We start from the raw sequence: 25,726 nt of genomic DNA, 5'->3' as shown, positions 1-25,726 counted from the left end.
GCAGTGAGCCGAGATTGCGCCACTGCACTCCAGCCTGGGCGACAGAGCAAGACTCCGTCAAAAAAAAAAAAAAAAAAAAAAAAAAGTGAACAAGAGCCACAAGCCAAGGAATTCAAGAGGCCTGTAGAACATGGAAAAGTCAAGAAATTAATTCTCCCCTAGATCCTTCAGAAGGAATGCAGCCTTGCTCACATCTTGACTTCAGCCATTGAAATTTTTGACCTTCTGAAATTAATTATGATAATGAATTTGTGTTGTTCTAAGTCACTGAGTTCATTGTAATTTGTACAACGGATATAGGTAACTAGTTCAGTTGATAACTGCTAGACCTGTTGTACTAAACCATCCTATAATTGGTAGACTTCAACCTTGCCTAATCTTTGTAAGTAATCCTTCATTAATTTTTCTTCAATTACTCCTTGTAGTATAACATTTGTTTTCTGCCAGGACTCTAATTGTTAAATGCTTATACATTTTAATTCAGCAAAGCTCATGTTTTAGGGATATATTCTACGAAAATAGAGGAATATATATATATATATATGCCTGTGACAAAAATATTTTTGTAATATTACTTACAGCAACAAAAACAGTTTTGTAATATTACTTGTAGCAACAAAAATACGAAACAATGCAAATTTTCAGAAGTAAAGGATTGACTAAATAAATTATGACACAGTCCTGTGATATAATAATAGAAAGCCAGAAAATGTTATTTTAAATATACTCACACACACATATATAATAGTGTGGAAAAATCAGACTTCAAAGTAGATATATGTCCATATCTATACTTCTATTCATCTGTCTAATCTGTGTGTTTAAATATATGTGGGGAAAAAACCCTCAGCTGTAAATACACATGGAAGAAAACAAAAATAAAAAGATAAATACTATTTTAGTGATTAACTCTTGCTAATGGATTAAGAACAATATTGTTATGTACATGTACATAGTTTTCAAAGTTTATAGGATTTTTATTAATAATTATAGAAGGGGAGATTTTGAGCAGTGATGGGACCTCCTTACATGTAGAGGAATGCTTTTTATACAGAGAAACCCTTTTCTGACTTCACTCATAGTTAGAATAATGACTTATTCTATCTACAACTACTTGTGTGCAGCTCCATTAGAGTTATTTGTATTCTTTTCTGACTCCTCTATCATATTGTGGACATTTCAGGGCAAAGCATACCTGAAATTTACCTCTTCCTGCACTCACAGGGCCCTATATTAGGCCCATGGCATGAATTTACTGAAAACTTTATATTAAACTGAATGTATAGATGCTTAATTAAAACATATTTGATGAAGAACTTAATTCCACACCCATAGAACATACAAGTCTCAGAAAAAAAACAACTATGAGGCAAATTTATAGAGCATGGAGATAGAAGATACACAACCTGATTTAAGATGCAAATTGATAGTGAATTATTTATAATATATTCTTGTCACAGCATTGTACATTTAATGTTTGCTTACAAAGAGGATTGGATGAATGTAAGTATTTAGCTAAGATAAACATTAGGATTAGGCCATTCAAAAGTCACATCAAGAACTGGAAGAGATAAAAGAAAATAGCATATTGAACTTTAGTGAAACTGGGAAGACCTTACAGACCAGGTAGAATCTTTAATTAGAGACTGTTGAATCTGTTGAGCAGAGAAAGACATTCTAGGAATATTGGGCTTTTTTAGAGAAGTCTCAGGGAGGAAGTAAGATAAATCAGCCAAGATACCTGTATGGAGATAAAACAGAGTTTAATAGAGTCAGAATGTTAGATGGTAATCAATAACATCAGGCCATAGCAAATAGCAGAGAAGTGATCGAATAAAAGTCTGCTGGAGAAAAAGGGCCAAATTCCCTCATTTACGTTAGAAACTGAATATCATCAAGATAGGAATATTTGGAAATCCCCAGATGTTGACTGAAATTTCTATCCCTGGTCCAGTGACTTTTTTTATGAGAAAAGACAGTCCTCACAAATGATGATCAATATTTTTAAGCAAAGTAGATATGGTTCTTGTACCGTGTATTTTCTGAAACTTCATATCCTTACTGAGGAAAATTAGTAGTATCCAGTAATTCTTTGGTATTAACTCAGTTTCTCCTTATAATAAAGTCTGAGATATACACCAATATTATCTCCATTTTTCAGGTGAGAAAACTAAGGCAGACAAAAGTTGACAGGGCCGATATTTGAACCTAGTTAATCTGGATCAAGAGCCTCTGCTTTTCCAATTAGTTACACAAACCATAATTAGAGGAAACTATTTCTTTATTATCCAAAATGTGGCAAAAGAAAGTTACAACTGGATTTTGTAATTGCTCTATAATCTGTAACCTTAGAAAGAATCATAATAGTTAGGTCATTCCCCACCACTTTGCTTAAATAGTAGAAAGAATGAGCCTGCAGATCCTAGCCATGGAAACTTTTTGGTTGTCTACTGTCACATACCCCAAAGGACAAAGGCTAACTCTAGGTCTGGAGTTGTTTAGATGTTTCTTTGAAACAGCATTCTGAAAGCAGTATGGGTAATATTAAATATCAATTGGTCATTTTACATGAGAAGGAATAAAATAAATACAAAACCCATTGACTTCCCTCTGTCTTATTGCAATAAAATGAGTCAAAGTGAGGTTTAGATCAAAGAAAAAAAGCATCCTGCAGTTTGGCGTATCCTAAAATATTAACAGAAAGATAAAGTATTCCAGAATTTTACTTCTAAATTCTGAAATACTGTGAGACACATTGGAAAGAGCAATGCTCAGATGACCCCCTGATCTGTCATTAACTAGCTGTGTGACCTTTGGCAGTTCACTGAGCACTGAAAAACATAGCCGAGCTCTTGGTCTACGTCATTCCCCCATATTCTACACTTTTGACAAAGATTCATAGTGACAAAGCATAGAGATAGCAATTTTTGACATAATCCCTGAAGACCACATCATTTGGTTAACTTAATTTGACCTTCGTGGCAGACAAAAATTTTTGCCACTAGTCAGAATAATGAGACTTAATACAAGGAATGAAGGCCATATAAAGATATGCACCCAGCTAAAGTTCAGGGCATTGAGTTAGACAGCAGACAACATCTAAGTGAAAACTATATTTTTATAGGTTTGGAAGGTGAGAAATAGATGTTTAAATTAGATGCAGGAAGACATGAGGGGCCAAGAGAATGGGGCCAAGGATCGTTAGGGCAGCTGTGTTGTGAAGATCATATTATATTCCTGGGAGAATTTCAAAAGACTTCAAGAAAACTTGACATTGTCTCTGGAGTAGGGCTAATCAACTTCGTATGTTTGTAAATTTTGGGGGTACAAATAACAGTTCTTTGGCCTTAAAAATAACTAATGTAACATGTAAGTTTTTTTCCAATGAGACAGAAATTTCCAACATATAGTTTAAAAGACTTGCAATGCAAGTATTTCCTAAAAATGAAATAGAGTCACTTAAAGGCTTATTTGCCTAATGCTGGATTCTATTAGGGAAGCTAGTTTGATAGGATGAAGGGAGCATGACAGCAGTGCATGGAAGGCGTTGGAAGTGAGGAAGAGAGCTTTTGACCATTTGTTGGGTGTCACTACATAGGTTAGCATCAGTATATCTAATTTATAGCTGCTAAAATGGAGACTTCTAGCTGGGCATGGTGGCATGCATCTGTAGTTCCAGCTATTCAGGAGCCTGAGGCAGGAGGAATGCCTTAGCTCAGAAGTTTGAGGCTTCAGTGAGCTATGACTGTGCCACTACACTTCAGCCTGAGTGACAGAGGTAGACCCCGTCTCTAAACAAATAGACAAATACATAAATTATTTTTAATGGAGGATTCTAAAGGCTGAATTGACAATTGTCTAACAACTGGTAAATAGTAAAGCTGGGATCTCAACTTTGTCTGGCACTGGAATTAACTTTAACCACACCGAAATTCTTGAGGTAGAGAAGGCTTGAATTTTTACTTACTTTATTACATGTCTGCCTTTCTTCTTCACTCTACAACCCATGTGCCTCTCTTAATTTTTTTGAGGTGAAGAGTACCACCATGCAAAACACAGTCACATGGCTCACAGATAAAGCTCACTGAGAGGGGATTTAGGGAAATGAGACAGGAAAGAGAGGTCACAATCTCTAAGACAAACAGTCCCACCAGACTACTGAGATGTCACCATGGATTAGAATGCAGCATTTTTATTGTAAAAGTCCACATGTTAGGCAATTCCCTTTGTGAAAAGGTTTCCAAATACATAGACAGGGAGCAGCTTATAATAAGTATTATATTATATATAATATATATTCATATTGCCAATACTATGCACACATTGGAAAGCTAGCTTTTTGTAGTGTCCCCATTACAGAACAGATTTCAAGTTGACAATAACATGTTTCTCACCATTGAAACTTGCCAACAACTCTCCCAAAGAGTCAACATTTAATATATTGACAATTCAAAACAAGAAAATAATTCATTCTATTTACATTTGTTTGAGGTTATATACTGGAGCACTGATATATTAAAGGTTTGTAAAACTGGCAGCTAAATGTGTTTCAAGATTCATCCAGATGACTTGATGATGACTTTACACGGTTTTATATTGACAAAGCCGCTCTCTCTTCTTTTCTATTCTTTTTAGGTTATCTGCAAAGTTATACTAGCTATGATTTAATTATGACACAGTAATAATTTCCATAAAAATAATTAACAAAGGGTGCTATTTTAGAAAAATAAGGATTCAGGATGAGTACATGAAGATAGAGCTCAACTCATCATGTTTTAAGTCTGGAGAAATTGCTTTGTTTAATTACAATATAATCTAATGAGGCCACAGTCATTGGCTCAACCTCTATGTTGAGTCATTCATTTTTTTTTTCTGTTTTTAAAAGGTAATCTTCAATACTTTTTCACACAGAATACTACATTCTGAACACTAGTCAGGTGTGAATTTTGCTTTTTCCTGTTGTAAGTTCACAAACAAAATTGTGGATAGGCAAGGACTGACTCATCCCCAAACCTGGAAAAATAATACACAAATTCTAATTATGCCCTAGTAGAGTCATTTCTATACACAAACATAGGACATAAATATTGTTTTAAAATGAGTATGGACTTTGCCTAAAATAATTTTTTGAAGATGAACATAAATAGCTAAAGTTCTTTGGATCCTACTGGTTATTTTTACAAAATCAAATATCACTTGACAACACCTATGTGAGAAGATGAATCACTGGTTTCAGGTCAGCACAGAGATTTGCCAGAAGCATGTGAGGGCAATTCACTTCAAACCATATTTATTGAGCACCAATTATGTGCCAGGCACTATGCAAGGTGCTACGGACCCAAAGAGGAAATGACAAGGATTCTGCCCACAAGGCACTCACAATCACTAGAAGCAGATCTTGAGATGGAGAATAAGTTCTGTTATGATCTATCATCCTAAAAGGAAGAAAAAAATAGCGGCAAGCACATACAATTACTTTATACTCTAGTTATGAAATTGGGCATATTTAGAGGTGGCAAATGTTGATTATTCAGCCTATATTTTACTTAAAGTGTTGTAATATGTCATACAAGGAAAAAATAAGCTGTTCGAATCTTCATGCATGAGGGAGAAGGCAATGAAAATTCCTCCCTCCATCTCCAAACCCAAATCCTTATAATTACATTCAGGATTCTTTTATAGCCCAAGGACACAAAATAAAAGACAATAGGATGATAACTTCAATCCATTTATTTTGGATCTAAAGAGATGCATGCACTAAACTTGAAGCATTCTAAGTTATTGAAATATTTACATCATTGTACATGAATGTGGAGGAAATTTTTTTCCTATTTTGAGATAAAGGTATAATAGATTTCTGGACTAGGCTTTCATATTTAAAGTGAGTTATGATTTTTCTTAAATGAGGGAGGTATTCTATTGGGATCAAATTTATCACAACTTGACCGGGAGTGAACATAGGGTACAGTTTTGGACCTTTCCTAGCTAATTGCATTACGAATCTAGTAAGGATACCACTACTGTAAATAGTCAGGGCTTTCACTATTTCATTTGCTGTAGCTGAAAAATATCTTACTTGGTTTGAATTTTCTTGCTCTAATTTTACTTTGCCTTGCAGGTTTGAAACACAGCAAACATCGAAGTTCAAAGTACACTAACCAAAGGAGGGCTGGGCACAAACAATATGACATTATAAAATTTACCAGGTTTGGACATAGAAACAAATTCAGATCATTATCAACCACATAGAGGATTATTTAAGTGGACTTAGAACAGACATCTCTCCATGAGACTCAGTGAATAAGATCCATATCAATAAAACCCATACCTCTTCACAGGTAGAGGTAGGAGACCCAATAAACCAGATTAAACAGGCAGAAGGCAGTGGGGAAGAAGATCCGAGCATAGGAGTCCATTTTGGCAATGCGGATATGTATCCTCCCATGTCTCCAAGCTCCCGTTCGACAATCTTCAAAACAGCAGAAAAAACTGGCACAGTCCTTGCCGTCCAGACACTCATAGCCGTACTCTTCATCTCTCTCTTGAAGATGTGTAGCATTATTCATTTGAATGGTTGCTGATCTTGGGCGGATATCAATGGTAGGGGCCTGGGACGAGGGTAGGGAAGGAGAGGGATCAGTTAGTTGTTCTCGAGAGATCCTAGGCTGTTTTTCCACAATGTCACCAATGTGATGATGAATCTGAAAATGGGTACTCAGGAAATTGCTATGACATCATGATCTACAATGGTAAAACTGAACTTAGAAAGATAGCACATTTGCAGATTTCAAATTTTGAGCTTAAGCAGTGCAGCTGAAAATAATATCATCAAGCTAATAGCTATAGCAAGGAGATTGAACACCAAAAGAACTCAAAGTTAGATATTTAAATCAAATTACATGGAATCTTATTCTAGTAACTACTAGATGTGAGGTTGGTTACATGAAGGCATTTAATGGTGCTGCATGTGAGTGGAACAGAGAAATAAAAATGCATCAATTCTGAAATAAAATATTGTGTCATGCTTAGTTATAGGCAAATAGAAAACCCATTACACTGAGCAAATGTATTAAATGTTAATAGAAAATGTTAAAATCTATATAAATATAGAATTTTCCTTATTTTATACCACAACGGTATGGCTTATGTTTTAAAAGACTATGATACTTTTTCTAATATTCACCATCTATAAGCTTAAGAATGTCAACGTTTACCTACATGTGAACGGAAACTGAGAAAAGAAGGTTACTACTTGTCAAATTTCCTGCTAGAGCAGCTGGTAAATTTCTATACAACTAAATGATATATTTAATGTTAATTTGGATGATTTCATTTTAGGATAATGTAAACAGAAATTCTAACGTCTCAGAATCAGCTATTATATTTGAATAGAAATCTCATTGCAACATATTATAGTACAGCCAACAAGCCCAGGGATCACTCTGGAAATAAGGAATGGATATTTTAACTCAAAGCCTTTCAAAAAGAATATTGTTCTTACAGAACTTACAGGTAGTGTTCAGAAAAACAGAAATCATTAAGTTTAAAAAACAATTATGAACCAATCCATTTTGAATTAAGATTTACAGAGTTAAATTTTAGTTTTAAAAGAGTACAAACTTGGTAGGTGTAACTAGTAAGACTCAATCCCATTTTCATCTGAAAAGAGGAAGCTCATTTTGGCTTTGATGGATAAAGCAGCCTTCTTTACCTATGACATCTCACAGGAATTATAGCTTTTGAACTTGGTGTAAGATTAAAACCTATGTGAATTAGTGTATAGTTGCTGAACCAACTCTAGAAGTCTATAGAACTTTCTCCAAGATATTATCTCTAGTAGAATGCTTAAATGTCTACTCATAAAACAAAATAAAACACCATGTAAGCATTAATAGTTAAATTCAGCAGTTGCATGCAGTGAATTTCCATTCCAAAAACATTATACCTTGAAGGAAAACATCCGAAGAAGCTTTGGGTTTGTAGACAGAAAAGAGAATTGCATTTGTTTTTAATAAAAAGGAGAAAAAAAGAAAAGAAAAAAAAGAGAGAGACAAGATAAATTAAAAATACATTTTGAAAACACAGTAAGTGGAATGAACTGAAATTATAAACACAGAAGGAGAGTTCTGAGCTTGGGATAAAGTATTTGCTTGAAGTTAAGTGCAATTTTGTAATTACTAGTGAAATTTTTAATAAATTAATCTACAATTATTTGACAGAAGAAGGCAGAGTTGTTCAATTGTGAGGAAGTTTTCTATTGTCTGGTTCCCCTGTTTAAAAATACCATGATTCTATTTTCTAATTATCATCAAGGATAACTTAATAGGTGAGTCTTGACACAATTATCCAAAAGCCATATTGAACAGGAAAATAAACTTTCAGCTTCTCATTCCTAGTTTATTTTCTTGCTAGCTCTGATAAATCATCTAATTGCCTAAAAAGAAGTGCATCAAATTCTCAGGTAATTTCATTTTCTCAATTTTTTTATCCTGTTCTCCTCTGTCTTTTCTTCTTCTGCCATTTCCATGACCCTGAATAAAGGAATCTGCTTCTATCTTTGCAACAAAATCCACTCTGCAATGGCATAGCTGACAGAGAGGGCCAAGGGGCTTTTTCCAAAGGACTCATCAGAACTTGTTTGAAAGCCAGTGCTTACATCCTTGTTATAGCTGGCAGGTAATATGCCAACTCTCAATAGAACCACCTTCTTGAGGAAGAGTGAAATGGAAAGTGAACAAGAGGGAGCAAACAAAAACAACACAACAAGGAAAATAAAACAAGGATAGAGAAAATGGAAAGTCAGAGAGAGGCAAAACAGAGAGGGAAGGGAAGGACTGCATAAAGCATTGTAAATATTTGAGCAGTTAAAGACAAGCATTTTTTAAAAATCAAGAATAATGATGTTTCTTTCTTTACATGTTCCAAAGTCTTACATTCAAATAAATACATTACTCTTGTAGTATTTCACTTGGGTTTCTGGAGCTGCATCAGAATACAACCTAGAATCAGCTAAATTCCTTCCTTACAATTCAACCTCCAAAGTCTCTGGATTGGATAGGTAGAGAGTATTATGGCTCTCAAAGCAGAAGGCCACGATCCAGGATTGTCAGGTGATTCTCTTTGCCCATATCTTGAAAGGGAATGGACCTTAACTTTCGTGGGGACTTCTATGAGCCAGCCACTTTGTTCAGGTGTGCAAATGGGTAACTATGTGTTCTCCTCAACACTCACAATAAAAAACAATTGCTTTAGGCATTTGTGTTTGCGCTTCATCCTCACTATTTAAAGTTTGGTGGCAAGTAGAAGTCATCCTCCCTGTTTTCAAATTGTGACACCGAAATCAATCCAGGCTGGTAACTGTATAAATCATCAAAATCAACTATCTACACATTCATGTGTAGAGTATTATGTAATATTTTGGGATTTTTTGTTTTGCCCTTCATCGCCACATTTATTTCTCATAGTAGTCCCATAAGACAAGTGTTTTTAAATAATACACTATATATATACATATATATATATATATATATGTATATATATACATACACAACACACAAGGAGGCTAACTAACTTGCCCATATAATAGTAAATCATTTGTTTTAAAAAGAAAAAGATACATTTCGAGAATGAAATCAATAGAAATGCTCTGGTGACAATACCCACACTCCACCTCCACACACACACTAAATCATTTGCAAAAATGTAGTCAGCCTTGAAATTTCAAGGACCTTAAAGCTTCCTAGTGGAATGCCTTAGATGAAAGTTTTAATTTAAAACATCAGTAACTTAATAATACTATCATGGCCAGGCGCAGTGGCTCACGCCTCTAATCCCAGCACTTTGGGAGGCCGAGACAGGTGGATCACCTGAGGTCAGGAGTTTGAGACCAGCCTGACCAATATGGTGAAACCCCGTCTGTACTAAATATACAAAAATTAGCCAGGAGTGGTGGCGCGAGCCTATAGTCCCAGCTACTCAGGAGGCTGAGGCAGGAGAATTGCTTGAACCCAGGAGGCGGAGGTTGCAGTAAGCCGAGATCCCGCCACTGCACTCCAGCCTGAGCAACAGAGCGACACTCCATCTCAAAAAATCAGTGAAACCTGGAATAATAGCAACAAGAAGGTCACATTTCTCAAAAATGGCTTTAGTCTCCACAAAATAAAGAGAGCAGGTAATTATATTTGCATAAGAATTCTGACATAGAGAAACAGAAACAGACTTGAGTCTCTCTCAAGTAACTAATGACCGTAAATGAATCATTATGGCCTGGCTAAACTCATACATGCTGTATTCTTCTTGGAGCCCAAACTGCTGAGCCTTAGCCTGCAGATAGGCTAATGAAAACAAACTAAACCGAAATCATAACAATTTCAATGGTCCCAGTGGAAAATGATACATACAGGGTTTTTCTTCTTTTTATCTTTGTCCTTGCTTGGTTTCCGATTGCTGACAAAATAATGCAAGGTGCCATACTCCACCAGAGCAGAGAAGACAAAGATGAAACAAACAGATACAAAGAGATCCATCGCTGTGACATAGGAGACCTTGGGGAGTGATTTCCGGGCAATAGTGCTGAGGGTGGTCATTGTCAGGACAGTGGTGATACCTGAAGAGAGGTGTAATAAAACAGGTCATGTGATTGCATAAGCAAGTTGGGTAACTGAGTCACTCGTGAGACTACATTGTTTCATGACTTCTGATGGGCAGTTTCAGCAATGGGAAAGGAGGTATAAGTGGATTTAATTCACTCTATTTACAAATATTTATTGCCTGTTTACTATGTATCAGTTGAAATGACAAACCCTGATGAATAGATTTGGTCTGGCCTTTATGTACCTTGTATTTTAGTGAGAGAGATGTACTGTGAATCATGTCAGCAGAGAAAAGTATAATGTCACATTATGGTATGTGCCATGGAGAATACAGGGATGGTGAGAATGTAGTTAGATGGAATGCTCAGAGAAGACCTTTTGGAAGAGTTGATGTTTAAAGTAAAGCTTAAAATGTAAGAAGAAACTAACCTTTTGATTATTATTAAATTAAGGGAGGGTTCTGAGAAAGAGAAATCTTGTCTGTTTTTTAAATTTTTAGAAGACCTGGCACCTGGGGAGGGACAAGGGGATTAAAAGTATTTTGATAAAAAGGAGGTTATAAAATGTGGCACATGCAGTTTACATTTTATTCCAAGTGCAAGGAGAAATTATTCAAATATGCTAAATAAAGGAGGTGGGTTATGTGTAAGTGACATGCTCTGATTGATGGATTCTTTTTAGATTATTATAGAATTAAAATAAGTATCTCAGAAGTAACATAATAAGTAATATTTACTGAAAACTTCCTTCTGCCAAGGGCAATGATAAGCACTTCATACACATTGTTTCTTTGAATCTTCACAGCAGGTATTTTCATTCTGAATTTATAGATCAGAAGAACAAGGCTAAAGGACCAGTACCACATCCAATAGTTGGTAAGTAGCAGACAGAATTGAACACAGAAATTACATGTGTGATTTCAAAGCTCATACTTTACTAATTATACAACAGCATCTATCCAAACCTGTCCTCTCCAGTGGTTGTTTAGTGACAGGGAACAAGTCAAGACAACCTATATTTATCAACCAGAGAAGGATGAGGAGCTCTCTTATGTAAAGTTGTGTTATTTATACTGAAGGCAACATGGATTCAGTATTCAAATAGGTTCTAGCTCTTGCTATAGGAACTTAAGTCATCTTAACACTCTAGGCCTCAGTTTTCTCATCTGTGGGACTAACTCTTTGAAGGTCCACCTAGCTTACCATTCTACGATTCTAGTTCAGCATTTCTAATCCTGAGTGGAGGCATCTTTCTGTACTCTAAAAGCAATAATCCCACACTTTTACCAGGTTTTGTTATTTATATTTCTTACGGGGGACAGAAAAGAAAAATAAAGTTTGCATCATTTAATGATGTGCAATTCTGACTATTACGGCCGACCAAGAGACTTCTAGGGGACAGTCAGATTCTCCTCTGTCAAACGGAAGTGCTAGGGAAACTTCCAAACAGGTCGGCCCAGGCATGGTGGCTCACACCTGAAATCCCAGTACTTTGGGAGGCCGAGGTGGGTGGATCAGGAGGTCAAGAGTTTGAGACCAGCCTGGCCAACATGGTGAAAACCTTGTCCTTACTAAAAATACAAAAAATTAGCTGGGCTTGGTGGTGGGTGCCTGTAATCCCAGCTACTCAAGGAGCTGAGGCAGGAGAATCACTTGAACCCGGGAGGTGGGGGTTGCAATGAGTTGAAATCGTGGAATTGCACTCCAGCCTGGGTGACAAGAGTAAAAACTCTGTCAAAAAGAAAGCCAGACAGACAGAGAGAGAGACAAAGGAAGGAAGGAAGGAGGAAGGAAGGAAGGAAGGAAGGAAGGAAGGAAGGAAGGAAGGAAGGAAAGAAAGAGAAAGAAAGAAAGAAAGAAAGAAAGAAAGAAAGAAAGAAGGAAAGGAAGGAAGGAAGGAAGGAAGGAAGGAAGGAAGGAAGGAAGGAAGGAAGGAAGGAAGGAAGGAAAGAAAGAAAGAGAAAGAAAGAAAGAAAGAAAGAAAGAAAGAAAGAAAGAAAGAAAGAAAGAAAGAAAGAAAGAAAGAAAGAAAGAAAGAAAGAAAGAAGAATAAAGAAAGAAAGAGGTAGAGAGACTTGGAGGGCAAGAGAAGAGGAAGATACTGAGAAAAGCACCAGTGTCATACAGGAAAAGAGGTAAAGCTTTTATTCTCTAATAAGTAGGTAACTGGTAGAATATGCTTAGAAGAAAGCTGAGAAAAGCAAAAACACTCTTGAATAAAGGATAAGTAAGAGGAAATAAAATTACTGTTATTTTCCTAATCGTTCAAGTCTTTGTCCGAGCCATTTTTGAAGAGTTTAGCTACATTTCCAAGAACGATGTGGTTCTCTTGGGTCATTTAATTGTAGCTTAATATGAAAGTTTCCTAAATACATACTTGTTACGAAATTCCAGAGAGTGGAAAGACTGGTGTTGGTTTAAATAACTATAGAGGAAGGGTAGCCTTTAATACAGGAAAGAGATGATCAAGGGAACTATGTTTATAAATACCATCAGCCCTTTTCTATACTATTCCTGATTATGTAATAACCAATCTCCCTTTCTAGTCTGTATACTCTATGAAAAAAGAATCCGTCTTGATGACTACTATAACCCCACAGTGGAGCATCATGCTGGGACTCAATAAATGTTTGTTCATTTATGTGTGAAACAATGAATCAATGCATAGTATATACCCAAAAGATCAAAGGTGTTCAATCTACATTTGAGAATAGGAAACCGTAATTATGACTTTTGGGAGATATTTTTAATTGCAAATAAAGTAGTTAAGATTTATTGATCTTTTCCTTTGGCCACATACTGTGTCAAGCACTTTCTCTCTGTTATCTCACAATATCCTCATAATGATTCTATGATGTAAGTATTATTATTACTATTATTATTATTATTACAGGTGACAAACACTGAGCATTGGAAGAATAAAAACTTGTTCAAGATAGTAAGTGTTAGAGATGAGCTACAAACCTAGGCAGCCTGACTTCAAATGCTGTGCTCTGAACCACAGTATTTTAGCTCCATAAATACATGAAGAATACATGGCATGAAGCACCAGACAGATGGGACCTATTGTAGATTCCTGACTGGGGAGGTGATATGGGTCTGGCGTCTTGCATAATATCATGGTAGAACCTTAGGGAGGTTTCAGATCCTCATCTACAAATTGGGAGTGGTGGCGGTAATGATGAGGAGCCTTATAAGTCTCTTGTGAAGATTAAATTTAAAAAGTGCATAGGGTACCAATACCTAGTAAAATCCTAATATATATTAGGTATTGATAGTTTTTATTTTAGAAAAGAAAGTTCTATTTCTTAAACTAAAAAACATTTAATTAGATTGTCTATGCATTAATTCATGTAAGTTTCTCATTGTGCCTAATCACAACTGATATTTTTGCAGAGGACTGAAAAACTAAATTGGCACTGTGGCCTTCATTTTACAATCAGGCCTGAGGCCATGCTTGACTCTCGACAAGTGAAAATGTCAGTATTTATGGTAGGTACTGTAGACGAGTTAATTTTTTTACAATGTGGCATGTGATAATTTGGGAGAAACAAATTTTGACTTGCAAGTTAAATACTGATCCAGCAAATTGGGAAAATCTCATTTAGGCTGCATAGACATTCATCACAGCCATGTAGAAATAGACTCTTGAAGAACTGCCTCATGATATTTTCAGGGCTCTGCCTGGAGCCACAGGAAAGAAACTCCAATGACATCAATAGTGAGAGGCAGACTAGGGATGGTTTATATTGGCTCCTCAACCAACAATAAGACAGCTTCCATTTTGATAAGTAAATAAGTTAGACTTATCTTACCTGGGTAGATGAAATATATCCATAGCTTTTACCAGTTCCTCCAGTCTTGGCATGAAGTAAGCTCTTCAGGGATGTTACCTCACCTCAAAGCAGTTAGGTGAAAAGTACCAAATGGTATTTTCATTTCATTCATTGTCACTACACCAGAAATATGCCTCAACAACTACCACCTGGGCATCAAACTACATTCACTTTTATATGCTCCAAGATGATGGCTGCCCATACTCTAGGACTCTGTGCTCAGAAAATAGCCAGTATTTCTGAGTCACGTGGATAAATTTATCTTGCGCATCAAACAATGTGGCCTAACTGTTCTGTGGCAAGAAGCTTAAGGTCTGCATGTGCTTAAGGTCCTCTCATTTAACTCTGGATTTTAAACATTGGAAATAGTAATTGGACTCAATGAAATCTAGAGCAGGGTTCTAAAAGGTGACTGCACATTTGAATCACCTGTGGATTTTTTGTTTGTTTTTCAATTCTAACACCTAAGTCAGGTTCTAAACACATTAGATAAGCATTCTTGGGGTTGAACTAAGGAATCTGCACTTCAAAAAGTCCTCTAGTGACTTAAATGTGCAATTAAATTTAAGGACCACTGATCTAGAAAAGTGAGACAGCAAAGTTAAAATAGAGAAACTGGCTCAGCTCCGCTTCTCAACTGTACCTACAATTGGCCTTCAACAAGGCCTCCTACCCAGCAAACCTATGTCCCATCAGCTGAGGTGCAGATCTACTACCTCCTTATGCTGTGACTTTGTGTATGTCATCTAACCTTGCAGCACCTCTACTTCCTTAGCTCAGCTTTAAAAATTGTGATAATAATGATGATCACAGCAACTTCTACATGCAGATGTTGTGAAGAATAGAAAAGACATAGAGACCATATTGAGCATTCCTGACTTACAAATTACAAACAAGTAGAAGCACCTATCTGCTGTTTGCTCAAGGGCCTCTCGCTTATTCCAAAACTCACTCACTTTCATCCCTTCTTCCACCATGATCCTCTGCCAGCGAATACTTATTTACTGAGTGGGTTAAATGAGTTACCCAAGAAGTCATGAGAGAGATTTTGGCCAGCAAGAATCCAGGCTTCAAGAGGAGAGATTGATTGGAAATATCTTCCTTAAAATGTTTTTGGGAAGAAGGTGGATTGGAATACGTCAGTGTATTTGCTCCATCCATACATAAGTGTATACATCAATTGAACAATTATTTGAGGTACCAGCCATGTTCCAGGCACTGTACTAGAGATGTACAAGACTTACGTTCTGATGAGAGACATAGAAGCTTGTAATGCAGTATATATCTGTTCATAGTGACAAGTAATAGTCCTAAAGTAATAGGCTCAACATATTTGGGGTTTGTTTCAGCATGTAGCATTAGACAAGATATTTTAATTTTTGAGAAGGACTTGTAACACAAAGTACCACATATAACAGGAAAAATCAAAATAACTTTCTTTTGAAACAGATGGGAAACTAAATTAGGTTTGGAAGAGGACAGATATGCAAATGATGTCTTTTTTCCCCCAGTAATCACTTCTGCCCTCAGCTTAATAACTTAGTACAGACCATTTTGTCAGAAAATGACTATAGTAGCCAACATTTCTGAGGCTTTACTTTTCATGTGCAATTTGCATCGAATACTTTATTTAACCCTAGTAGAACCCAATAAGTTAGGTACAGGAAATTATACATGTTTTATATATGTGGAAGCTGAATTAGAGATTAAATGACATTCTAATGTTGTACTAAATGTGTGATGTCAAACCCATATTTGTGGGATCCAAAACCCAATTTCCTAGCTATTACACCCTACTGACTCTTTAGACAGTTAGCAAGGAATGTGGTTCTAGGTTTTACATAGCTGATGAAAGGGTGTTGAATTTTGTTCACGTCTCACTAGATTTATTTTTTAGTTAAGGTTTTAAAAAGTTTCACGTGTTGGGCTTTGTTTCAGTCTGTGTGAGTCTTCCTCCCCATGTGAAGAAACAGATGTGAAAATTCAGGACAAAGTTCACCATACACATTAGATTGAGCAAACTGCAAATAATCTTGAGTCGCTTTTCCCCCCAAAAATTCACAGGTAAATATGTTTTCTCAAAAATAATTTTTTCCATGGCTGTTCTGTAAAGAGCCAATTACTTCAAATGTTATCCCAATAATTACTCATGTGGGGAATAGCCAACAGCCAATGGCATGCTGGTAAATGTGTAACAATTAATTCTAGAAAAAAGAAGGCCCTGACTTTTGTTTCCATGTTGTTAATATTTCCTCCTTGGCTGATTTCACATTAACAATGTGACATCACTGAATACCAAGTTGGGAAGAGATAAACACAATCAACTTGCATGAGCTGGTGCGAGCAGCTGCAGCATATTACCCAGAGACCTAAACAAACACATCTGTTAATATTAAAACGGTTTTTAAAAAATAGTTAACTAAAATTTCTTAAGAAAAGTTACTCAAGAAAACCTACCAAGGTAACTAAGGAGAACCCAACTAAAGAAATAAAAAATCTTTTTTTTTAATTATACTTTAAGTTTTAGGGTACATGTGCACAAAGTGCAGGTTTGTTACATATGTATACATGTGCCATGTTGGTGTGCTGCACCCATTAACTCATCATTTAACATTAGGTATATCTCCTAATGCTTTTCCTTCCCCTTCCCCGCACCTCACAACAGTCCCCAGTGTGTGATGTTCCCCTTCCTGTGTCTAAGTGTTCTCATTGTTCAATTCCCACCTATGAGTGAGAATATGCGGTGTTTGGTTTTTTGTCCTTGCAATAGTTTGCTGAGAATGATGGTCTCCAGTTTCATCCACGTCCCTACAAAGGACATGAACTCATCATTTTTTATGGCTGCATAGTATTCCATGGTGTATATGTGCCACATTTTCTTAATCCAGTCTGTCGTTGTTGGACATTTGGGTTGGTTTTAAGTCTTTGCTATTGTGAATAAAAAATGCCAATTCTCTTGAATATGAAACAAATGGTATTTCTATGCAATTGCAGGCTAAATTTAAAGCAGATCAACATAGAAATGGAAATAAAAATTACTTGTATTTGATACTTATCTTGAGAAACTGCAACATAAACAAAGGTGTCTCACCTAAAGATGTTCTGGCTGGAACAGCATCTTTATTGATCCAGAAAGACACCCAGGATAGGACGACAATGAGTGTGCAGGGGATATAGGTCTGGATGGTAAAGTATCCCATTCTTCTGCTCAGATCAAAGTAGACAGACATGACCACATAATCTCCTGGAACAGAACAAAGATAACACCATACAACCCTTTATCAATCACTGGAAAGCATTAAAAGTAAGCATGTATTTAATGGTCATGCACACACATTTAAATTAAGAGTTTTCTACAAGTGGTATGTTGAAAACTATTTTTGCCCACTTGGGTTAAAAAACAAAAATGAAACAAAACCTGAACTGAATCCCAATTCTTTTAGAAGCAATTTGTCTACTAGATAGAAGGAAACATTTTTAGCATACTGATCATATTTTCTTCTTTCTGTGCTTTCTGGCGTACTCTCTTCCTACTTCACAAACATTATAAAAATGTTTGTTTGGTGAGGGGTAGGGAACAGTATTTCTACATTGTGCATATCTTGTCTGCAGTTCATTCTAGGTTTTGTAACAATTTCTTCTTATTTCTTAGGACAAAATCTTTATCTATAAAAAACATACAGGAATATCCTGGTGCTTGACACTAATAAATGACTATTTTTCTCAGAATTTATAACTAAATTCCTATGATGACATTTTTTCACATGTTCATTGAATCACATGGTTTTCCTTTATAGCAGTTACTTTAAATTTTAAGTGTTGATACATTTGTGTGGTGATTTTTGCAGTACCTTTCCCCCTACTGGACTTTATCTGCATGAGTCTACAAACAGTGCCCATTTAAGCCCACCATTGCAAACTAGTACTTAGCATTCTGCATGACTCCAAACAGGCATTCAGTAACATTTGTCAAGTAATTGTGCAAATGAATTAATGCCTTTATAAACTGTACACATAAAATTCTCTAAAAATCAAAAAGATATATTATGGAACATTTGAATTAAAAAGCAAAATTTGGCTGGGCGCGGTGGCTCACGCCTGTAATCCCAGCACTTTGGGAGGCCGAGGCGGGCGGATCACGAGGTCAGGAGACCAAGACCATCCTGGCTAACATGGTGAAACCCCGTCTCTACTAAAAATTACAAAAAATTAGCCTGGCGTTGTGTGGGCGCCTGTAGTCCCAGCTACTCGGGAGGCTGAGGCAGGAGAATGGCATGAACCCGGGAGGCGGAGCTTGCAGGGAGCCGAGATTGCGCCACTGCTCTCCAGCCTGGGCAACAGAGCGAGACTCCTTCTAAAAAAAGAAAAGAAAAAAAAGAGGCAAAATTTATGTAAATAATCCAAACAATATATTAAGAAAAACTACTAAAAGAATAAAGGAATAACCGTGTAGCCATGCATGAGAACAATTTATTGTGACACAATTTGAAGTCTCTTTTTAAAGCCATGATGCATAAGTTGCTCTTAAAATTCCACGTCATTCATTTTGAATCATCCCAAGTAAAATTTTAAAGCATTTTAACTTTTAAAATCAGAAAATATATTATACTAACACTTCCCAGTTACTACACCTTTTTAAAATATTCTTAGAGAATATCAGTTTCAAATATTGTATCTGCACTCACAATGTGAAATGAATAAATGAGACAGCTTTTCAAATGTTGCTTCTTTTTTCTTTGCTAAATTATATTTTGCTCTAAAATACATAGATAATTAAATTCAAATCATATCTTTTAGCTTGATTAGCTGGCTTTGTGCCTACGTTTCCGTACTTACTTGGCTGATTTAATCTGATTTGAAAATAAGGTGCCCTAGAAGCCTCATGCAGAGAAGACTGAATTAGCAGAGTGAGTTATTACTACTCAGTCTAGTTTTTCTTTACCACTCTCAAGTTTCACCCCATACTCCTCAGAGCTGCTGAAATAGAAAGGCCTTCATTGGCTGCTCTTTGAGGGAGTAGATTGTCCCCTAACCTTGCAATATTTCCTAAGTGGGGTTTTGAATGCCTCTTAACACTGCCTTTTGGTAGACTGGCATACAGTTACTTGTTTAAGTCAGACCTGGTTGAGGTAGTGATCATGACCTAGCACTGATCAGGGAATTAGGCTTCCAATGGGACATCAGTTTTCTCCCAGAGATCAATAAGTAGCAATTATCTAGCAACTGTGCCTAAAGACTTGAAGGTAGAAATTTTTTATCAATGATAATAGATTTTAGCTAATTCCCATAGCATATGCTTCTCTGTGTTAATTTATTGAACATAAGCTATTTAAAGCCATAGTATTTCATAAATTAGTTTGGTCTATGCTTTTGTCCTAATTTAGAATATAACAGACACAAGCTATGATTGAAGAGTAAAAAGATTTAATTTGAGATGACCTCTATTAACATCTATCTTTTTCTTTCTCATTTCTTTGATCAGAATACCAAATGCAAATGCATCCTCTCTTATTCCAGATAGGAAAAGCAAAGTAATAAAGGAAGGTTTTTCATTTAAATAATAATATTCAGGGGTACCTTTTCTCCTGTTTTCCCAGTCCTTGAGCTTTCTGCATATTTTAAATGTGTTTAAATAAAAAATTATGAATTATCATGTTTTAAATAAAGCTAGACAATTTTAGTAACTTCTTTTCACCTTATCACGTAAGTGAATGAGGATCTGCACTTTGGTATTAATGATCTGGCACTTTTAAAGGTGAACTTTAATTTTGTCCAAAGTTAACAAGATAATTACCTCAATTCAATTCTCCACTTCCCTTTAGGTCAGAGTCTAAACTTCCATGGTCCACTTATCTATCAATTTCTATTATAAGGTAATGGCTTCTGAGCATCTCTCATCTTTGCCAGCAAGTCTACAGCTTTTGTACCAGTGGATTATGGATTCAAACTTGAGAACAAGCCATTTAAAAGCAAAGCAGCTTCACAGTGACAGCCTGATGCCTGTCATATCTCCAAGGCCACGGTGGCTTTTTGTATTCCTAAAAACTCTTGGGCTAAAGAGCCTATAAAATCAAATCCCCTTAAAGTGCCGCATCAGTGATTCCCCAAGCCCAAAAGGTTTAAATGCCAAGCAAGTCAAAGGTGGTTACTTCTGCCACTTCAGATTTATTCCTCGTATTGATTTATCCTAACATATGACATTAAAGTTACAGTATTTTATGTATGAGTTTCATTCCTGCTTTGGTCTTAATTTAGAGTTTATAGATGAAGGCTATGATTGAAGAGCAGAGACATATAATTTGAAACAACATCCATTAATGTTTATCTTTTTTGTGTGTGTGAGATTCTTATGTCTAGTTTTAGGAAGAGACTATCAATGGCAGGTTTTTTTTTAAGCTGTAGTGGTAAATAACCATACGATAGTTTTAAAATTTAATATTTAGTGGAGCATTTAGGTTCTCATTTTCTACATGAAACTATCTCATCTTAAAAACTTGAAGAGTCCATGGTAAAGAAGTCTTTCCCTCTATTGAACCCCTGAAATAATAGAACATAATTTTCAAGTTACCAGTCATGAAAGCCTACTATGTGTAGACACTGGGCTGAATGGTTTGCATATATTATCTGTAAATATCCTAAATGCTTTATCAGGATGGTGAAAAAATGAAGTATCAAATATATCTTCACTTTATGCATCTCTCGTCATTCTTATTCAACTAAAACATAGTTGAATAAAGTGTATCTTATTCTACTAGGTTAACTTTGAAGGCATAAATAGTGTTGTACTCTTCTTTACATTCCTTTCTCTAGCTCCTTTTTTAAGTCCACAGATATTTTGAATCACTGCTATGCATAGAGCAGTGTATTAGGTAATGTGGAATTTAAGACATAGGGGGCCTCATAACTGATTCTAAATTAAATGTGTTAAAAGGACGTAAGATTATTCTTTTTCTACAACCCAGAAAGACAGAGAGATGTTCTGGAACAATGCATTCGATCTAGCTTTGGCATCCCTCATTAAACACTTGAATTGGGGGTATAATTTCATGAGGCTGATTTTGACCAAAGGCATGCAGGAGAGTTGATTGAGTTTTCATTTGGGAAAATTGTTTTCTGAAATTAGATCTGTACCTCACTCTAACACACAAAATAAATTTAAGACGGAACAAAGATCCAAATTTATGAGTGAATATAAATACTACAGAATGAAAACTATAGAATATCTATATAATCTTAATGTAGAAAAAGCTTTGTCAATTATAACATAAAATTTAAAAGGCATAAAGGAAAAAAGTTATGGGGTTGACTGTGTAAAATGTAAGACTTCTGTGTTATCAAGACTGCAGTGAGGGCGTGATGGCTCGCACTTGTAATCCCACTTGGGGAGCACAAGGCACATGGATTCCTTGAGTCCAGGAGTTCACCACCAGCCTGGGCAACATAGTGAAAATCTATCACTACAAAAAAAAAAAAAAAAATACCAAAAATCAGCCGGGCATGGTAGCATGTACCTGTAGTCCTAGCTACTCCAGGGACTGAGGTGGGAGGATCCCTTGAGCCTGGGAGGTGGACGTTGCAGGTTGCATTGGGTGGGTGGAGATCCTTCTACCGCACCTCAGACTCGTGCACTCCAGTGTGGGTGACAGAGTGAGACTTTGTTTCAAAAAAAAATAGGAAGAAAGAAAAGAAAAGAAAAAGAAAGACTGCTATAGCTAGTTTTAAAGGGCAAAACACCACATTTGAGTGTGGTGAGATATTTCCAAAATAAATAAGAATTCAAAGGCTAATATCACCAATACATAAAGAATTCCCATTTGTCATTGAGAAAAAAAAAAAACCCTAAATTTTTAACTAAGCTACAAAAGGGAATGAAGAACTTATAAATACAAAATACTTGAAAACTCAACTTCAGAAGGGATCAGTGAAATCCAACGTCAAATAATAGTATTTCATTTTTAGCCTGGCAGATTGAGGAAAAAATAAATTCCTTGTCAATGTTTGGTCCTGAAAAGATGTGGACAGGGATCAGAGGTACACACTGTTGGTGGGGATACACAATGATGTGAATTTTTAGGAAGATAATCTGAAAGTATATCAAAAACGTATTTTATTTTAAAATTTCTTGGATAAACACTACAGAAACAAAAAGTTTTCAAATATTTCCACGCAATTGGCACCAAAATTTTCTCATGGTTTGTTATGTGCCTAGAAGTCTAAGTAGAACACCCAATCTTTGGGCAGAATCCCAATCTCTGAGCTTAAGGGATCCAGAACATTGTTGCAGATAAAAGATTTCCAAATTAATCAGTTGCTAACTTCTATAAATGCTACTCCCAAGCAGTTTCTGCATTCATCACCTGCCCACCATTCTCAGGGTTGTTTATTCTCTCATTAACTCTTCTGGAGTACATTCAATATCTCCTGCCAACCAGGTCCTGTGAGGTCAAGAGCAGGAAAAAATAGTATAGCTAAGCTCTAGCTTTTTGCCATCAAGGAGTTTTCATGCCAAGAAAGTCATATCAATATATTATTGCTACATAATGGCACAAGAGCTCTAATATAACAGATACATGCTAATTTATATTACACACCACAATTAAACTTTCTGACAGGCACATTTTTGAAAATTCTGAGTAAAGAAACCTATTTTCACTAAACTTAAATAGGTCCATGCTCCTCTTCAGAGGAAGCCCAGGCTTCTAAACCTGGCATCAAGGCTGTCGGTAATCTAAATTTAACCTAGGTTGTTCTCTCTTATTATTTTATTTGTGTCCTCTGAGCCCTAGACAAATAAATGTTTTTATTTCATACTTCTATTATTTTTCTGTCTTTATTCTTCCTGACATCATCTCTCTCCTAGATTGCTGAATAATCTCTTTACTCCTTTTCTTCATTCCAACTTTCTGACCACCTATGCCACCACCACCACCACCCCACACACATATATTCCACAATGCAACTACACCTGTGCTATCTAAAATGGTAGCCGCATTAAACATACTTTAAAAAATTAAATTTACTTTCTTAGTTGCACAAACCACATTTCAAGTGCGTGAGAGCTACATGTAGCTAGTGACTAGTGTATTGGACAGTACAGATTATAGAGCAGTTCCTTCATCACAGAACGTTCAATTGGACAATGCTAAACCAAGCTTTTCTTTCTAGAGTACATATTTGTTCAGGTCATTCCCCTTGAGCATCTCAGTATGAAATTTGCACTGCTTAACACGTGATTCTGGCCCGGTTTGCTTTGATCCATCCTGAACCATCCCAGCTTTATAATCTCCCCACTTTGAGCTCAGCCATATGATTTATTTTCTGCTTTTCCAAGGGGAAACTTCTCATTATTTTGACCTTGTTTGCAATATGTTGCTCTCAACTTCTGAAATGTTCTCTACCCCTCTGATCATGCCTATACATACAAATACCTCCAGACTCTTCAATAATTGCCCGTTGATACCAGGACACACTAAAATTCTTTAACTTGTTCTCTAGGGCTTCATCTGTTGTTTTGTTTTGTTTTGTTTTTCCCTCACTATATTCCCGGACTCATATTAAATAGTGATTCTTCACTGACTGGGGTTCTTGTAGTTCTTTACACGCCTTCCTCACCCTGCTTCCTCTTCCCACAGGGTTCTTTCACCTGCTCCCACCTCTGGCCTCAACTCTAATATCCCATCTTTCTTTACCCACTTAACTCCATTTATTTTTCAAATGTCAATTAATTTATCTCATCATGAAAGAAGCTCTTATTACATCAAATGTCCTCAGTAAGACATCATAGTAAGAGCTCAGTAAGATCACAATAAAAATATATGATGGTGAATACTGGATTATACTCTAGATTATAATTATTTTATGAGCTCTATAAGGGATGTAGCTCTAGCTATTTTGCTCACTATTTTATTCTGAGCATCTAGCACAGTGCCTGGGACATACAGGGAATTCCACAATTATTTGTTACATAAATAAACGCTTTAGCTCAGTATGACATTGTGGATGAGCTATGCACCAAAAGTCTTTAAGACCAAAGTGGAGATCAACATTGGCTTTTAAGATATTAAACTTTTACATTACAAATTATTGCATCTGGAAAAATTTTTGCTGAACTTAATGTCAATGGATAGAAGGTCACAGTGAGCTGTTAGCAATCCCAACTGCTTGCCAAGAAAAAAAAAAGAGAGAAGGGAAATCAGCTTTATCAGAGTGGCTGCATTATGTTTAGTAAAGTATTATTTAGTGATTTGAGCTTCTCAGCCAGACCCAATTAGTGAAAGAAGAGAACAAAAGGGTTTGGCTGCTAAAACACAAGCATCACAGTCTGCCAAGTCTACTAGGTGTGTTTTTGTTTAAAAACTTTGCCATTCTGATTTCATCTACTAAGTTCGTGAAGAACAAAATAGCAATTGAGGGAAATATAATTTTTAAAAGTGCATTAACATAATTTTTCTGGTTTAAATTTATCCTTTAAAGACTCCATCTGAATATCCACTGAGGGCAGGGGTAGAGAACTATAGTGAAGAATGGGAACTGGTTTGAATCATTTTCCCTAGAAGGAGAGCAGTAATTTGTTCCCTGCAGGCTGCTGAGGAGGGATGGTCTTAGTCTCTTAGCTGAGATGGCTTTATTTTGGCCAATGGTATTTCTCTAGAAAAAGTGGAAAGTAGTGAGCCGTCAGCAGCCAACCCCTAAGCATCTGAGAGATGGGTGTGTGAGTCCAAGAAAGGTGATTGGGTGGCAGGGGCATCAACAGTGTCCACTGCAAGGGCAAGTATCAGATTAACTGGGTTCAAAATTCAAATCCTGTCACTAACTGGTTGTGTGATTTCAGGCAACTTTCCTATGTCTCTGAGTCTCAACTTCTTTATCTGAAAGTAAGAATAATAATAGAACCCACTTCACAGTGATATTGTGAATATAAAAAGAGTTAATATACATACCATTCTTGGTACAATTCCTGGCACATAGGATGGTACGTTAATGTCAGTTATGACAAAGCAGAGTAATCTATGAAACGTGATTAAACACTGTTCTGAACCATAACAAACATAGGAGAAACTTACTAAATATTCAAAAGAGAGTTAGAGTTAGAAAGTGTCTTAGAATAAATCTATACCAACCAATTCTATCCTCTTAAAGATTAAGCAGTTGACATTCATCAAAGAAGGATGCTTTATCCAAAGAGACAGAGCTACCTAGTGGCAGGGCCAAGACTCCTGCCTTATAAACCCATAGTCTTTCTGTAGAAAATAATCTCTACATTCTAAATCAGTGGTTAGGACTATGATGATAAATCCAA

General features: G+C 36.1%; 1 protein-coding gene across 7 annotated transcripts in view; it reads right to left on the bottom strand.

The window, feature by feature from the left end:
• Positions 1-2,616: 2,616 nt before the first annotated feature.
• Positions 2,617-25,726, bottom strand: part of GABRG2 (gamma-aminobutyric acid type A receptor subunit gamma2) — a 140,008-nt gene continuing 116,898 nt past the window's right edge. For 5 of the 7 annotated variants that reach the window (XM_058440109.1, XM_032158555.2, XM_032158560.2 and 2 more), the window contains 4 exons: positions 17,519-17,671; positions 10,401-10,606; positions 7,946-7,969; positions 2,617-6,608 (listed from right to left, as the gene is read on the bottom strand). In XM_058440109.1, the coding sequence (XP_058296092.1) occupies positions 6,333-6,608; positions 7,946-7,969; positions 10,401-10,606; positions 17,519-17,671 (659 nt within the window). In that variant the 3' untranslated portion in view covers positions 2,617-6,332. The remainder of the gene's footprint in view (positions 6,609-7,945; positions 7,970-10,400; positions 10,607-17,518; positions 17,672-25,726) is intronic. The other 2 variants (XM_058440108.1, XM_032158558.2) reach the window with 1 other exon arrangement.

Source organism: Hylobates moloch, unplaced genomic scaffold, assembly GCF_009828535.3.
Source record: "Hylobates moloch isolate HMO894 unplaced genomic scaffold, HMol_V3 SCAFFOLD_6, whole genome shotgun sequence".
NCBI classification, from domain to species: Eukaryota; Metazoa; Chordata; class Mammalia; order Primates; family Hylobatidae; genus Hylobates; species Hylobates moloch.
The sequence above is the reverse complement of the archived record's forward strand: the minus strand, read 5'-3'. Positions and strand labels throughout refer to the sequence as shown.